This window comes from Nerophis lumbriciformis, linkage group LG24, assembly GCF_033978685.3.
Source record: "Nerophis lumbriciformis linkage group LG24, RoL_Nlum_v2.1, whole genome shotgun sequence".
Classification (NCBI taxonomy): domain Eukaryota; kingdom Metazoa; phylum Chordata; class Actinopteri; order Syngnathiformes; family Syngnathidae; genus Nerophis; species Nerophis lumbriciformis.
The window spans coordinates 37,034,325-37,050,000 of record NC_084571.2 but is presented as its reverse complement, the minus strand read 5'-3'; the positions used below and the strand labels follow the sequence as shown (position 1 = coordinate 37,050,000).

Sequence of the window (15,676 nt, the reverse complement as noted above, 5' to 3'; positions counted from 1 at the left end):
CGCAGCTTATAGTCCGGGGCGGCTTATAGGTGGACAAAGTTTTGAAATATGCCGTTCATTGAAGGTGCGGCTAATAATCCGGTGCGCCTTATAGTGCGGAAAATACGGTATATATATATATATGCATATATATATATATATACATACATATACATATTTGCATATATATATATATATATATATATACACACATGTACATATATGTATATGCATACATATATATACACATATATATATACATATATATATATATATATATATACATATATGCATATATATACATATATGCATATATATACATACATACATACATATACATATTTGCATATATATATATATACACACATGTACATATATATATACATATATGTATATATACATATATGTATATACATACATATATATACACATATATATACATATATATACACATATGTGTATATACATACTGTACATATATTTATACATATGTGTACACACACACACATATATGTGTGTGTATATATATATATATATATATATATATATATATATATATATATATATACACTCACACACATTCATCTAAATAACATTTAAAAAAATTATATATAGCTCAGTAGGCACTATAAATGTAATATTTTTCTCTACTGTATCAAAATGAATGTTGTCATGAAATACTGATATATTGAAGGCTGTAATTACCCAACCCCAATTATATTTAACTTATTTTTTTTTACAAATATTGCATTCTTCCTTTACAGAAAACAGTTATTTTTGATACAAATAAATGCCATGAAACATTAAAAAAACATAAAAACAATTTAAAAAAAACTTTAAAAAAAAAACTGTATCAGTAGATAGATCTGAAGTTGTTAAAAGATTTCAAGCGTTGAAAATAAATATAAAAAATAATTTATTGCTGACTTATGACACTTTGATGAGCGGATCCCTTTTGGATCCTAAGAGTAAATTTAAAGGTTGTATAAGGGTTAAAAGTACTGCAATCCTCATAGCACACGTCATTTTTATCTATCTCTTAATAGATGAGTCAGTTGATAAATCATTCAAAATATAATTATGAAGCAGGACTGACCAGGTTACCCTTTGACCCTTGCACTCCATCTGTTCCGGTGATTCCCTGCCAAGATGCATAAAAGGTGCGATTAGAGAGTTATTTATCCTGTACTCTATGCTGTGTGGATTTACCGGTTGGCCATGCGGTCCCGGTGGCCCCCTCGGGCCGACAAGACCCCGAGGACCCTGTAGACAAAGCACAAAAGAAAAGCATTATCATGCGTGATTAAACCATGTCAGCTTGGAGTATTATAATAATAATAAGGGGGACAAAATATTGATGTTTGTGTGCTGTTTTTGTCACACAAAAAAAGAAAAACACCCCCACATGCTCTTTGTAGGCCGGCCAAGCCACCTGTTCCAAAGCCACATCTGTGATCTCCCGGGAAGTGATTGATATGGAAATAGAATCATTCCAGCCATGATTTGTATCTCTTCCTCTCTCCTCTTGCAGCGCAAACACAATTTCTGCCTCCCATTTGTCTTTTTCCGTCTCCATTTTTTCCTGTCTCCATCTTATAAACAGCCTGGTCTCTTCTGCTTTTTGACGTGTTCACACTTGTCATGTTTGCTCTGCGAGTGCGCTTTGTTTTGGTTGTTTGGTTTCTGCCTCCGTCGCGGTTCGGCTCGCTCGAGCTGAAAATGGGAATGTTACACCGACTTAAAGAAACACTACAGTGTTAAAAAGTGTGTTCATATTTGTGGTACTTTGGTCTGGACCCAAAAAAATAAAGAAAATAAAAAAATCACTACCTGGTGGTGGCTTTAGTACAGCTGGTTAGCGTTCCAACTTGTGAGAGGACTAAATAAGTACCAAACATTACAGTAGGTACATGATGTTGATATATGTAATGTTCATAAGGGTATTCTAGTAAAATATGCAGAGATGAGATGTGTCAATATCAAAATATTACTTGAAATACATTTTAGGCAGCAGCAAAGTGGTCGTTTGGGTCAATATTAGCTCTAAAAAGTGTATTTTAACAAGTAAACAGTACAGTAGATAAAGTATTTTTCGGAGTATAAGTCGCACCGGCCGAAAATGCATAATAAAGAAGGGAAAAAAACATATATAAGTCGCACTGGAGTATAAGTCGCATTTTTTGGGGAAATGTATTTGATAAAAGCCAACAGCAAGAATAGACATTTGAAAGGCAATTTAAAATAAATCAAGAATAGTGAACAACAGGCTGAATAAGTGTACGTTATATGAGGCATAAATAACCAACTGGTATGTTAACGTAACATATTATGGTAAGAGTCATTCAAATAACTATAACATATAGAACATGCTATACGTTTACCAAACAATCTGTCACTCCTAATCGCTAAATCCCATGAAATCTTATACGTCTAGTCTCTTACGTGAATGAGATCAATAATATTATTTGGTATTTTACGCTAATGTGTTAATCATTTCACACATAAGTCGCTCCTGAGTATAAGTCGCACCCCCGGCCAAACTATGAAAAAAACTGCGACTTATAGTCCGAAAAACACGGTACTTGATGTTGATATACGTAATGCCCATAAGAGTATTCTAGTAAAATATGCAGAGATGACATGTGTTGATTTTGGTAAAGTTTAGATCCATGAAGGAAAGAAGAAAGTGAATGAATGTTTTGACATTTACATATGCATAAAAAATGTGTTTTCTTTTTTATAATTTTTTTTTGTATGAATTAAGTAACGTTTATGACAACATGTTTCCAAAACAATATAGAATGTGAGATATAACAGGACAATGCATAGATGTATCCTTTCTTTTCAAAATGCTTATTAAAAAAAAGTGGGACCCCATTTTTATGACTTGATGGAGCCACTGGGACCCCATTTTGAAAATTCCCAGCGCCCAACACCGGGACGCAACTTCTTCCGTCAGTTACAAAGTCAACTGTAGTGATGGGTCCGGCAACACCGATGCATCGGCGCATGCGTCGAGCTCAAAGAGCAAAACCCTGTGTCGGTGCGCGTACCGCTTTTAGAAAGTCACGTGACCGATCATGAGCTGTTTTGGTCACGTGACCAATACGCGAACTGTGTCGCCTCCTCTGTGCCCTGTGAGCGTGTCTTTTTTACAGCCGGAGAAATAATAACTAAGAAGAGAAATCGTCTAAAATGTAATACGTCGGAAAAACTTTTTTTTTTTTTTTTTTATAAAAATGTGTAAAAAAATAAAATTAAAAAAAATTCCCAGTCCACAATCATCCACAACACGTTCTCTTAGATTTCCATGTTATGATACATGTTCACATTATTTATTGACTGTATCTAAAAGAGATACAAATATAGTTTTATTTAAATGAAGATATGAAATAATCCTAAATGAAATACAATGACTTGGTTTATATTATTGTATATACTAGGGCAGGGGTCACCAACGCGGTGCCCGCGGTCACCAGGTAGCCCGTAAGGACCGGATCAGTCGACCGCTGGCCTGTTCTAAAAATAGCTCAAAGAGCAGCACTTACCAGTGAGCTGCCTCTATTTTTTAAATGTCATTTATTTACTAGCAAGCTGGTCTCGCTTTGCTCGACATTTTTAATTTTAAAAGAGACAAAACTCAAATAGAATTTGAAAATCCAAGAAAATATTTTAAAGACTTGGTCTTCACTTGGAATAAGCGGTAGAAAATGGATGGATGGATGGGTCTTCACTTGTTTAAATAAATTCATTTATTTTTTTACTTTGCTTCTTATTACTTTTAGAAATACAATTTTAGAGAAAAAAATACAACCTTAAAAATGATTTTAGGATTTTTAAACAAATATACCTTTTTACCTTTTAAATTTCTTCCTCTTCTTTCCTGACAATTTAAATCAATGTTCAAGTAATTTATTTTTTTTTATTGTAAAGAATAATAAATATTTTAGCTTCTGGTTTTTCGACGAAGAATATTTGTGAAATATTTCTTCAAACTTACTATGATTAAAATTCAAATAAATTATTCTGGCAAATCTAGAAAATCTGTAGAATCAAATGTAAATCTTATTTCAAAGTATTTTGAATTTCTTTTAAAATTGTTGTTCTGGAAAATCTAGAAGAAATACTGATTTGTCTTTGTTAGAAATATAGCTTGGTCCAATTTGTTAAATATTCTAACAAAGTGCAGATTGGATTTTAACCAATTTAAAACATGTCATCAAAAAAATCAATTTTTGGCAGCGTCAAAGTGGTCGTTTGGGTAGATTTTAGCTCTAAAAAGGGTATTTCAACAAGTAAACAGTACAGTAGGTACTTGATGTTGATATATGTCATTCTCATAAAGGTATTCTAGTAAAATATGCAGAGATGAGATGTGTCAATATCAAAATATTACTTGAAATCAATTTTTTGGCAGCACCAAAGTGGTCGTTTGGGTAGATATTAGCTCTAAAAAGGGTATTTCAACAAGTAAACAGTAAAGTAGGTACTTGATGTTGATATATGTAATGCCCATAAGGGTATTCTAGTAAAATATGCAGAGATGAGATGTGTCAATATCAAAATATTATTTGAAATCCATTTATGGCAGCAGAAAAGTGGTCGTTCGGGTAGATATTAACTCTAAAAAGGGTATTTTAACAAGTAAACAGTACAGTAGGTACTTGATGTTGATATATGTAATGCTCATAATGGTATCTTAGTAAAATATGCAGAGATGAGATGTGTCAATATCAAAATATTACTTGAAATTTATTTTTGGCAGCAGAAAAGTGGTCGTTTGGGTATATTTTAGCTCTAAAAAAGGGTATTTTAACAAGTAAACAGTACAGTAGGTACTTGATTTTGATATATGTCATCAAAATTCTAAAATGTATCTTAATCAGGAAAAATTACTAATGATGTTCCATAAATTTTTTTTTTAATTTTTTCAAAAAGATTCAAGTTAGCTAGTTTTTCTCTTCTTTTTGTCGGTTGAATTTTGAATTTTAAAGAGTCGAAATTGAAGATAAACTCTGTTTCAAAATGTTATTTTAATTTTTTTTCGTGTTTTCTCCTCTTTTAAACCGTTCAATTAAGTGTTTTTTTCATCATTTATTCTCTACAAAAAACCTTCCGTAAAAGGAAAAAAAAATGTACGACGAAATGACAGACAGAAATACCCATTTTTTTTATATATATATAAATTTATTTATTTAGCTATTCTTGTTTAAATCACACTTACGTGTAACTTACAAATGACAATATATTTATTTATTTAAGTGTGTATCAAACTGGTAGCCCTTCGCATTAATCAGTACCCAAGAAGTAGTTTTTGGTTTCAAAAAGGTTGGTGACCCCTGTACTAGGGCATCAAATCAGTGTCAGTTGAGTCGGTCCATAGGTTGCCTGTAGGGATTTTTAATGTCCAGCAGATGTCAGTATTTAGTGACACAGTATCGACACAGTATCAATACAGTTTTGCAATGTGTCAAAACGCTTCATGACGCCTCATCAACCCATCACTAGCCAACTGTATTGTTCTCACCTCCTCAGTCCGGCCTGCTTTAATATCCACGAGCTCAAACTTGAATTTTGTACACTTCCAAGCTTTCTTTTCCAGACAACTTCAGCGTCCTCAATGCGACTCGTCGTCGTCGCCGCCATGTTTGTTTACGTTCGGCGGCGGCGCATGCGCTCCTGCGTCGTGACGTAGCTCCTTCCTGGCGATATTGTGGCGCGAAAAGCTGGCATCATGGCGGCCGTGCTCGACTAATCGCACCCTCTCCTCGGGTTGAAACCGAAGCACTTCTGACACCAAGGTAAAGCCCCGCCGTGGAGAAAGAGTGATGCACGCTCAATCGTGTTATTAACAAGCGTTAACTCAATGGTAGTTGTAAAAAAAAAACACAAGCTCCTAGACATCTTATAAGGCAGAGGTGCTCACACTTTTTCTGCAGGCGAGCTACTTTTCAATTGATCAAGTCGTGGGGATCTACCTCATTCATATATATAATTTATATTTACTTATTTATGAAATATATGTTTTTGTTAACAAGTTAAAGGTGTTTAATGATAATGCAAGCATGTTTAACACATATAGTTAATATTGTTAATACATTAAAGGTGTTTAATATAATTCAAGTATGTTTAATACATATAGTTAATATTGTTAACAAGTTAAAGGTGTTTAAAGATAATGCAAGTATGTTTAACACATATAGTTAATATTGTTAATAAGTTAAAGGTGTTTAAAGATAATGCAAGCATGTTTAACACATATAGTTAATATTGGTAACAAGTTAAAGATGTTTAATGATAATGCAAGCATGTTTAACACATATAGTTAATATTGTTAATAAATTAAAGGTGTTTAATGATAATACAAGAATGTTTAACACATATAGTTAATATTGTTAACAACTTAAATGTGTTTAAAGATAATACAAGCATGTTTAACACTTATAGTTAATATTGTTAATAAGTTAAAGGTGTTTAAAGATAATGCAAACATGTTTAACACATATAGTTAATATTGTTAAGTTAAAGATGTTTAATGATAATACAAGCATGTTTAACACATACAATTAATATTGTTAATAAGTTAAAGGTGTTTAGAGATAATACAAGCATGTTTAACACATATAGTTAATATTGTTAATACATTAAAGGTGTTTAATGATAATACAAGTATGTTCAATACATATAGTTAATATTGTTAACAAGTTAAAGGTGTTTAAAGATAATGCAAGTATGTTTAACACATATAATTAATATTGTTAACAAGTTAAAGGTGTTTAAAGATAATGCAAGCATGTTTAACACATATAGTTAATATTGTTAACAAGTTAAAGATGTTTAATGATAATACAAGCATGTTTAACACATATAGTTAATATTGTTAATAAGTTAAAAGTGTTTAAAGATAATACAAGCATGTTTAACACATAGTTAATATTGGTAACAAGTTAAAGGTGTTTAAAGATAATACAAGCATGTTTAACACATATAGTTAATATTGTTAATAAGTTAAAAGTGTTTAGAGATAATACAAGCATGTTTAACACATATAGATTCCTTTCTTTCATGAAGACAAGAATATAAGTTGGTGTATTACCTGATTCTGATGACTTGCATTGATTGGAATCAGACAGTGGTGCTGATAATGTCCGCATTTCCGAATGGAGGAGAAAAAAAGTCCTCCTTTCTGTCCAATACCACATGAAAGTGGTTGGTTTTTGGCATCTTATTTGTCCAGCTTCCGTACTCCTTTGTATACACTTTACAAGAAATACATTGTCTCCAAACTCCGTAGCTTGCTAGCTTGTGCACGCCAGCTTTCTGAGACTCTTATTTTGGTAGCGCAGGCAGGATGAAGCAGCGCTTTTATTTAGCAACTGTGCAGTCGGTCTTTGGAGTTTTGACGACAGGTACGGCGCCAGAGTCTGTTGAAATAAAGTGTTTCTCGCCTTCCAGTCGGTAATTTTAATGAGCTGGCGGCAGCCAGCGTCATCTCAGAAGACCCTCGGGTGCCGTGAATGTCAATCAAGTGACGGAAGTGACGTCATAGTGAAGATTTATGATCGCTCATTTTTAGGACTATTTTTTTTAATGCCTGGCTGGTGATCGACTGACACACCCTCCGGGATCGACCGGTAGATCGCGATCGACGTGATGAGCACCCCTGTTATAAGGGTACGCAGCATGGAGCGCTACTGCGTACTGGCGCTGACGAGACGCGGGGCCGCCATCTTGGAGTGGTGATCCGCTCCACTCGGTGCAATTCATTTGGCAGGAGCAATGAACTGTCAGCGCATTTAATTCATCTTACCTCACCGAATACCTCTGATTTTCACATGTTGTTTTTTTTCCATACGTGTAGCTATGATAAATGACACATGCATACCTGCCAACTACTCCGGTTTTCCCGTAATTAGTACGGTTTTCATCAACCTATTCCGGGTTACGGTTGCAGTGATAAAAAATACGGTTTTTCATTAATTAAAAAAAAAAATTTTTTTTAAGTTTTATTCACGAAAGCACGTAACAACAATGACAATCGACACTGCTTCCCGTAACTTCCAACGAGCCATTCCGAATGCCATGCGCGAGGCTATTTATAGCACCGCTGCCAAGCACGAGGCCATTGTTTCCAAACGAGCGAACGATCATGGAATCAGCCGGAGAAAAATCGCATACGAGTCTTAAACCGAAAAGAAAACTGCAGTCATTCCGTGAAGAATATTCAAAAGCCTATCCGGGAATAATTATCCGTTCCAAAAAGGGTGAAAACTACGCGAATTGCACCTTGTGCAGACAAGATTTTTCGATCGGACACGGAGGAATTAGCGATGTAAAAGACCACGTTGGGACAAAAAAACACAAGTCTAATGCCGTTGTTGTACCGAAATCTGTTACCCATCGGAATTTGTAACTCCAGGGGGCGATGTTCCCATGACGTTTGTTTGATGGTTAAACGGCAAGCCCAAAGAGGAGAAGAAGAACACTTGCGTAAATGGCGTAAACTATCTTTAATGCTGAAACGTCAGTTGTCAGAATTTCAGCATTAATAATAACAATGGACTCATACTATAATGAAAGTAAGTCATTGATTTCCAGAATATGTGTAATTTATTAATGCTGAAATTCTGACAACTGACGTTTCAGCATTAAGGATAGTTTACGCCATTTACGCAAGCGTTCTTCTTCTCCTCCTCTTTGGGCTTGCCGTTTAACCATCAAACAAACGCCATGGGAACATCGCCCCCTGGAGTTACAAATTCCGATGGGTAACAGATTTCGGTACAAGTGGAAAACTTTCAACGTTTTTCGTCGCCCAAACAGATTCTTTGGATGTGATAAATGCCGAAGTTTTATTTACGGAGGCAATAATTGAGCAAACAAAAAGGTAATGACACCAATGTTATCTATTGGAATTGTTTAGTAATGTTATACTGTTAAAAGTGTTTATACTATTTATGCTTTTAAGTCCAAGTTGAAGAAATCTTGTTAAATGTTGACAGCATAACTACCAAAATACAGAAGTATGTCCTTAATATTTTTGCAGTGCTATTTCTGTTGAAAAGTTCAAATGATTACATTAGAGATGTGATGTGCCACTTTTCAAGTGTCTGATGGCTTCAATTAATTTTCATTAATTTTTCATATTTTGAATTCTTTTGAAAGGCTTACAAAAAAACGACATTTGAATTGTAATTCCATGCTATTGACAGGACTATTAATTTTAATGAAGTTAGCTTACCATGTTTACAGTATCATAATTGTGATAGAAATGTGAATTTTAGGCACAGAATATTTTTTACAATTGAACAAGGCAGTAGATTATACAAGCTTGGACAGAAAGTTAATAATGACAGCAATTTTTTTTTTTATGGAATTGTTTAGTACTGTTTTACCATTTGTTTACTGTAAAAAGTGTTTATACTTTCAATTAACAAATTGAAGTCTTGTGAAAGGTTGACAGGATAACTGGCATTAACTGTCAAAATAATTTCAAACTATTGAAGTTAGCTTACAGAATAAACATGTCAATCAACCCATATGATTTTTGCTGTAATATTTTTGTTTTGAAAAGTCACTGTGACTGATAGAAAAGTGATGGTTTTAGCAACATTTTAACCTGTCTGAATGCAAAAATAATCATTTTGCGTCAGGGGGCGCAGGAACCCCCCACCAGGACTTTGTCCTGGACCTACCGGGCCCTGCGGCCCCTGGACCCTGGCTACTAGGTTTTTCTGATTTCAAAAGTTGGCAGGTATGCACATGTTTTATTATTCATAGTTTGCTTAACAGTAATATAATATTGTTATATGCTATAAGTCAGTGTATGTGCTCCAATCACTCTATCACAAAAAAATAAGAGTTGTAAAAAAAATACTGGAAACTCAAGACAGTCATGACGTTATGTTCTTCACTTTTGATCGCGACTGTATGTCATGTAATATGTCTGAAAAGCTGCCCAATAAAGTACCTACTTAATGCATAGGTTCTTACTGCACATGACAATAATACCAGTGGGAACCGAGCAGCTCCATACAGTTTTTGCTCTGCAGCCTAACACACGAGCATGTCTCATGGCACTTCCTTCCTTCCCGCGTACGGTGATGCATTTGGGTGAGACAGCCGCCCGCTGAGCCAAGAGCTCCTACTGGGAGGAAGATGGAGTGCGAGTCGATAGGCGGGCGTGTTTTTGCTGCAGAGACGCATAAGAGAAATGACAGCCTCACCAGCCACGCTCTTAGATCTCGTCCGCCCGCCTCACATCCCTTCAAGAGGCACTTTGTAACAGTGATAACATTCGGAATATATCTGTCCTCTTGCTTCTAACCGCCTGAGCTGCATTTCATTTTCTTTGCGTGGTATACGCCAACGATGGTGATAGTAGTTGCTAGTAACGAACTATGTGGTTGTGGCTTTTGTGCTTTAATTTTGATGGTATTCCTCCAAGGTTAATAATAATACTGTATTTTTCGGAGTATAAGTCGCACTGGAGTATAAGTCGCACCGGCCGAAAATGCATAATAAAGAAGGGAAAAAACATATATAAGTCGCATTTTTGGGGGAAATTTATTTGATAAAAGCCAACACTAAGAATAGACATTTGAAAGGCAATTTAAAATAAATAAAGAATAGTGAACAACAGGCTGAAAAAGTGTACGTTATATGAGGCATAAATAACCAACTGGTATGTTAACGTAACGTATTATGGTAAGAGTCATTCAAATAACTATAACATATAGAACATGCTATACGTTTACCCAGGCCCGGCCCTAACCAATCTGGCGCCCTAGGCAAGATTTTAGGTGGCGCCCCCCCACATCGGCAGTGAAGTGTATATACTCACAAGAACCCGAATAGCTTTGTCTTTGACCTTTTTTTTTTTTACTTACAACTATACCTAATATATAAAGGGGTGGAAAAGTGACTATTACCTGCAGGGCAAACATTAGCTAACCAGAAGGCAATAACAATGTAAACAAAAAACACCTGCTTAAAAGATCTAATACAAATGTCCCTGAGGAATGTAAGGTGGGAGTACTGTAATTACCTAACGTTACATTATTATTTTCCATAACAATTTAGCCCCCTCCACAATATTAACCCGACGTTAAAACAGAACTAGCTATTTATTGATTAGCAATTGCTGAATCATGTAACATTAGCTTAATGCTAAAAAGCCAGGTTACTATCACATTCTGTAACAGACAAATAATTTTATGTAGGCTAACGTTACCTACCTGCTACCTCTGTCTTTTCTCGTTTCTCCTCCTCTTCTTTTCTCTTTTTTCTTCCCTGGGCACCTGACAGTTTTGGCCGTTTTGACATCTTGTGTTGATTTTTTGATGTGGTGACGTCCAAAAAGAGTCATGATACGGGAAGGGAGGGGGCGCACCGTGCGGGGGGAGGGGGCGTAATGTTGTAACAAATAATATTTCTATTAAATAGGCTTTACTTTGCATTTTAATTAACGTGGGATTATTTTTTGTATTTAGAAATAATAGTACCAACTTTTTTTTTTTTTTCTCCAACATTTGTGGCACTGGCGTGGCGCCCCCTGATGGACGGCGCCCTTAGCATTTGCCTATACAGCCTATGCCACGGGCCGGGCCTGCGTTTACCAAACAATCTGTCACTCCTAATCGCTAAATCCCATGAAATCTTATACGTCTAGTCTCTTACGTGAATGAGATAAATAATATTATTTGATATTTTACGCTAATGTGTTAATAATTTCACACATAAGTCGCTCCTGAGTATAAGTCGCACCCCCCGGCCAAACTATGAAAAAAACTGCGACTTATAGTCCGAAAAATACGGTAATAATAATAATAATAATAATAGATTTTATTTGTTAAAAGCACTTTACATTGAGTAAACAACCTCAAAGTGCTAAAGTGTATTAAAAAAATAAAAAGATAATAAAAAATAAATAAAAATAAAAACTAGAACAGCCAAATAGCTAAAACTAGTATGCATATATCTAAAAAAATAAAGGCTTTTTTAAAAAGAAGGGTTTTTAATCTTTTTTTTTTTAAAACATCCACAGTCTGTGGTGCCCTCAGGTGGTCAGGGAGAGCGTTCCACAGACAGGGAGCGGCGGAGCAGAATGCCCGGATGTTGTCATTACATTTTGGCCGTAATCCATCGCCTATATATAACCCATTATAAGATAATAGAGAAAATCATTAAAATTAAGCCCCAAGCACAAGACGGATGATTAAAAAAAAATCAATAACATATCAAATGTATTTATTTATTCTAACAAATGTCTCAATGACAATGGCTCAAAAATTCCCGGTTTTTCCCGAAATTCCAGGAATTCCGTAATACCATTTCTCAATTCAACATGTTACTACTTCCGACATTTCTCGACCATTTTGGAAAATTTTAACCACCAACCATTTCGACTCATTCAGACTATTCAAGTTTTTTTTAACCATTTTCAAAAAAATTCCCGATTTGACTTAAATGCGACAATAATGAAATAAAACATGAAATAATGAAACCAATTATTACATTGCGGAATGATTGATTATTCTATGAAATAATAAAATCAACAATTAAAAAAATGAAAACATTCACACATATGGTTTTCTACACCAAAATTCATCTATTTATTATTATTATTCTTCTCCAGATTTTGGTGCGCTCTACCGTCCACATTTTTCACCCGATTCAAACCGTTCCAACTTCAAACTGTTCAGCCTATTCGGGAATTGCAGGCTTTCCTTTGAAAATTTCAAAAAATTCCCAGATTTCCCAGAATTCCAGCTTTTCCGGGACATTTTTCCCATTCAAAATGAATTGGCCATTTTTCAAGCTTCCACCATTTCCACATTTTTCAACCGATTTAAACCATTCCACCTTCAACACATTCCACCGTTCTAAAAATTCAAACTACCCTTTTTCCAAGTTCAAAAAAATTCCATGATTTTCCAGAATTCTTGATTTTCCAAAGCCCTATTTTCACCCTTTTTTTCTGTCATCTACTCCTTCCACATTTTTCAACGCATTTCAACCGTTCCACCGTCAAAACATTCCTCTTAATTAGGACAAAAAAAAACGAAGTTATTTTTTTAACTGAAAAAATTCCCGGTTTTCCCGAAATTCCAGGAATTATGTAATACCATTTCTCAATTCAACATGTTACTACTTCCAACATTACTCGACTGTTTTGGAAAATTTTAACACCAACCATTTCAATTCATTCAGACTATTCAAGTTTTTTTTAACCATTTTAAAAAGAATTCCCGATTTGACTTAAATGCGACATTAATGAAATAAAACATGAAATAATGAAACCAATTATTACATTGTGGAATGATTGATTAATCTATGAAATAATAAAATCAACAATTAAAAAAATGAAAACATTCACACATATGGTTTTCTACACCAAAATTCATCTATTTATTAAACTTCTTCTTCTTCTCCAGATTTTGGCGCGCTCTACCGTCCACATTTTTCACCCGATTCAAACCGTTCCAACTTCAAACTGTTCAGCCTATTCGGGAATTGCAGGCTTTCCCTTGAAAATTTCAAAAAATTCCCAGATTTCCCAGAATTCCAGCTTTTCCGGGACATTTTTCCCATTCAAAATGAATTGGCCATTTTTCAAGCTTCCACCATTTCCACATTTTTCAACCGATTTAAACTATTCCACCTTCAACACATTCCACCGTTCTAAAAATTCAAACTACCCTTCTTCCAAGTTCAAAAAAATTCCAGGATTTTCCAGAATTCTTGGTTTTTCAAAGCCCTATTTACACCCTTTTTTTTCTGGCAACTACTCCTTCCACATTTTTCAACGCATGTCAACCGCTCCACCGTCAAAACTATCCTCTTAATTAGGACAAAAAAAAGTAAGTTATTTTTTTAACTGAAAAAATTCCCGGTTTTCCCGAAATTCCAGGAATTCTGTAATACGATTTCTCAATTCAACATGCTACCACTTCAACATTTCTCGACCGTTTGGGAAAATTTTAACCACCAACCATTTCAACTCATTCAGACAATTCAAGTTTTTTACCATTTTCAAAAAAATTCCCGATTTGACTTAAATGAGACATTAATGAAATAAAACATGAAATAATGAAACCAATTATTACATTGTGGAATGATTGATTATTCTATGAAAAAATAAAATCAACAATTAAAAAAATGAAAACATTCACACATATGGTTTTCTACACCAAAATTCATCTATTTATTATTATTATTCTTCTCCAGATTTTAGTGCGCTCTACCGTCCACATTTTTCACCCGATTCAAACCGTTCCAACTTCAAACTGTTCAGCCTATTCGGGAATTGCAAGCTTTCCCTTGAAAAATTCGAAAAATTCCCAGATTTCCCAAAATTCCAGCTTTTCCGGGACATTTTTTCCCATTCAAAATGAATTGGCCATTTTTCAAGCTTCCACCATTTCCACATTTTTCAACCGATTTAAACCATTCCACCTTCAACACATTCCACCGTTCTAAAAATTCAAACAACCCTTCTTCCAAGTTCAAAAAAATTCCAGGATTTTCCAGAATTCTTGGTTTTTCAAAGCCCTATTTACACCCTTTTTTTTCTGGCAACTACTCCTTCCACATTTTTCAACGCATTTCAACCGTTCCACCGTCAAAACATTCCTCTTAATTAGGACAAAAAAAAAAACTAAGTTATTTTTTGAACTGAAAAAATTCCCGGTTTTCCCGAAATTCCAGGAATTATGTAATACCATTTCTCAATTCAACATGTTACTACTTCCAACATTACTCGACCGTTTTGGAAAATTTTAACACCAACCATTTCAATTCATTCAGACTATTCAAGTTTTTTTTTACCATTTTCAAAAAAATTCCCGATTTGACTTAAATGCGACATTAATGAAATAAAACATGAAATAATGAAACAAATAATTACATTGTGGGATGATTGATTAATCTTAGAAATAATAAAATCAACAATTAAAAAAATGAAAACATTCACACATATGGTTTTCTACACCAAAATTCATCTATTTATTAAACTTCTTCTTCTTCTCCAGATTTTTAGTGCGCTCTACCGTCTACATTTTTCACCCGATTCAAACTGTTCCAACTTCAAACTGTTCAGCCTATTCGGGAATTGCAGGCTTTCCCTTGAAAAATTCAAAAAAATTCCCAGATTTCCCAGAATTCCAGCTTTTCCGGGATATTTTTCCCATTCAAAATGAATTGGCCATTTTTCAAGCTTCCACCATTTCCACATTTTTCAACCGATTTAAACTATTCCACCTTCAACACATTCCACCGTTCTAAAAATTCAAACTACCCTTCTTCCAAGTTCAAAAAGATTCCAGGATTTTCCAGAATTCTTGGTTTTTCAAAGCCCTATTTACACCCTTTTTTTTCTGGCAACTACTCCTTCCACATTTGTCAACGCATGTCAACCGCTCCACCTTAAAAACTATCCTCTTAATTAGGACAAAAAAAAGTAAGTTATTTTTTTAACTGAAAAAATTCCCGGTTTTCCCGAAATTCCAGGAATTCTGTAATACGATTTCTCAATTCAACATGCTACCACTTCAACATTTCTGGACCGTTTTGGAAAATTTTAACCACCAACCATTTCAACTCATTCAGACAATTCAAGTTTTTTACCATTTTCAAAAAAATTCCCGATTTGACTTAAATGAGACATTAATGAAATAAAACATGAAATAATGAAACC

The 15,676-nt window shown here is 34.4% G+C and overlaps 1 protein-coding gene across 1 annotated transcript in view; it reads right to left on the bottom strand.

The window, feature by feature from the left end:
• The window catches only part of col5a3a (collagen, type V, alpha 3a), a 223,546-nt gene that overhangs the window by 131,937 nt on the left and 75,933 nt on the right, over positions 1-15,676 (bottom strand). Inside the window, exons 18-19 of the mRNA XM_072916024.1 lie at positions 1,189-1,242; positions 1,076-1,120 (exon numbers count right to left, since the gene is read on the bottom strand). Of these exons, the coding sequence (XP_072772125.1) occupies positions 1,076-1,120; positions 1,189-1,242 (99 nt within the window). The remainder of the gene's footprint in view (positions 1-1,075; positions 1,121-1,188; positions 1,243-15,676) is intronic.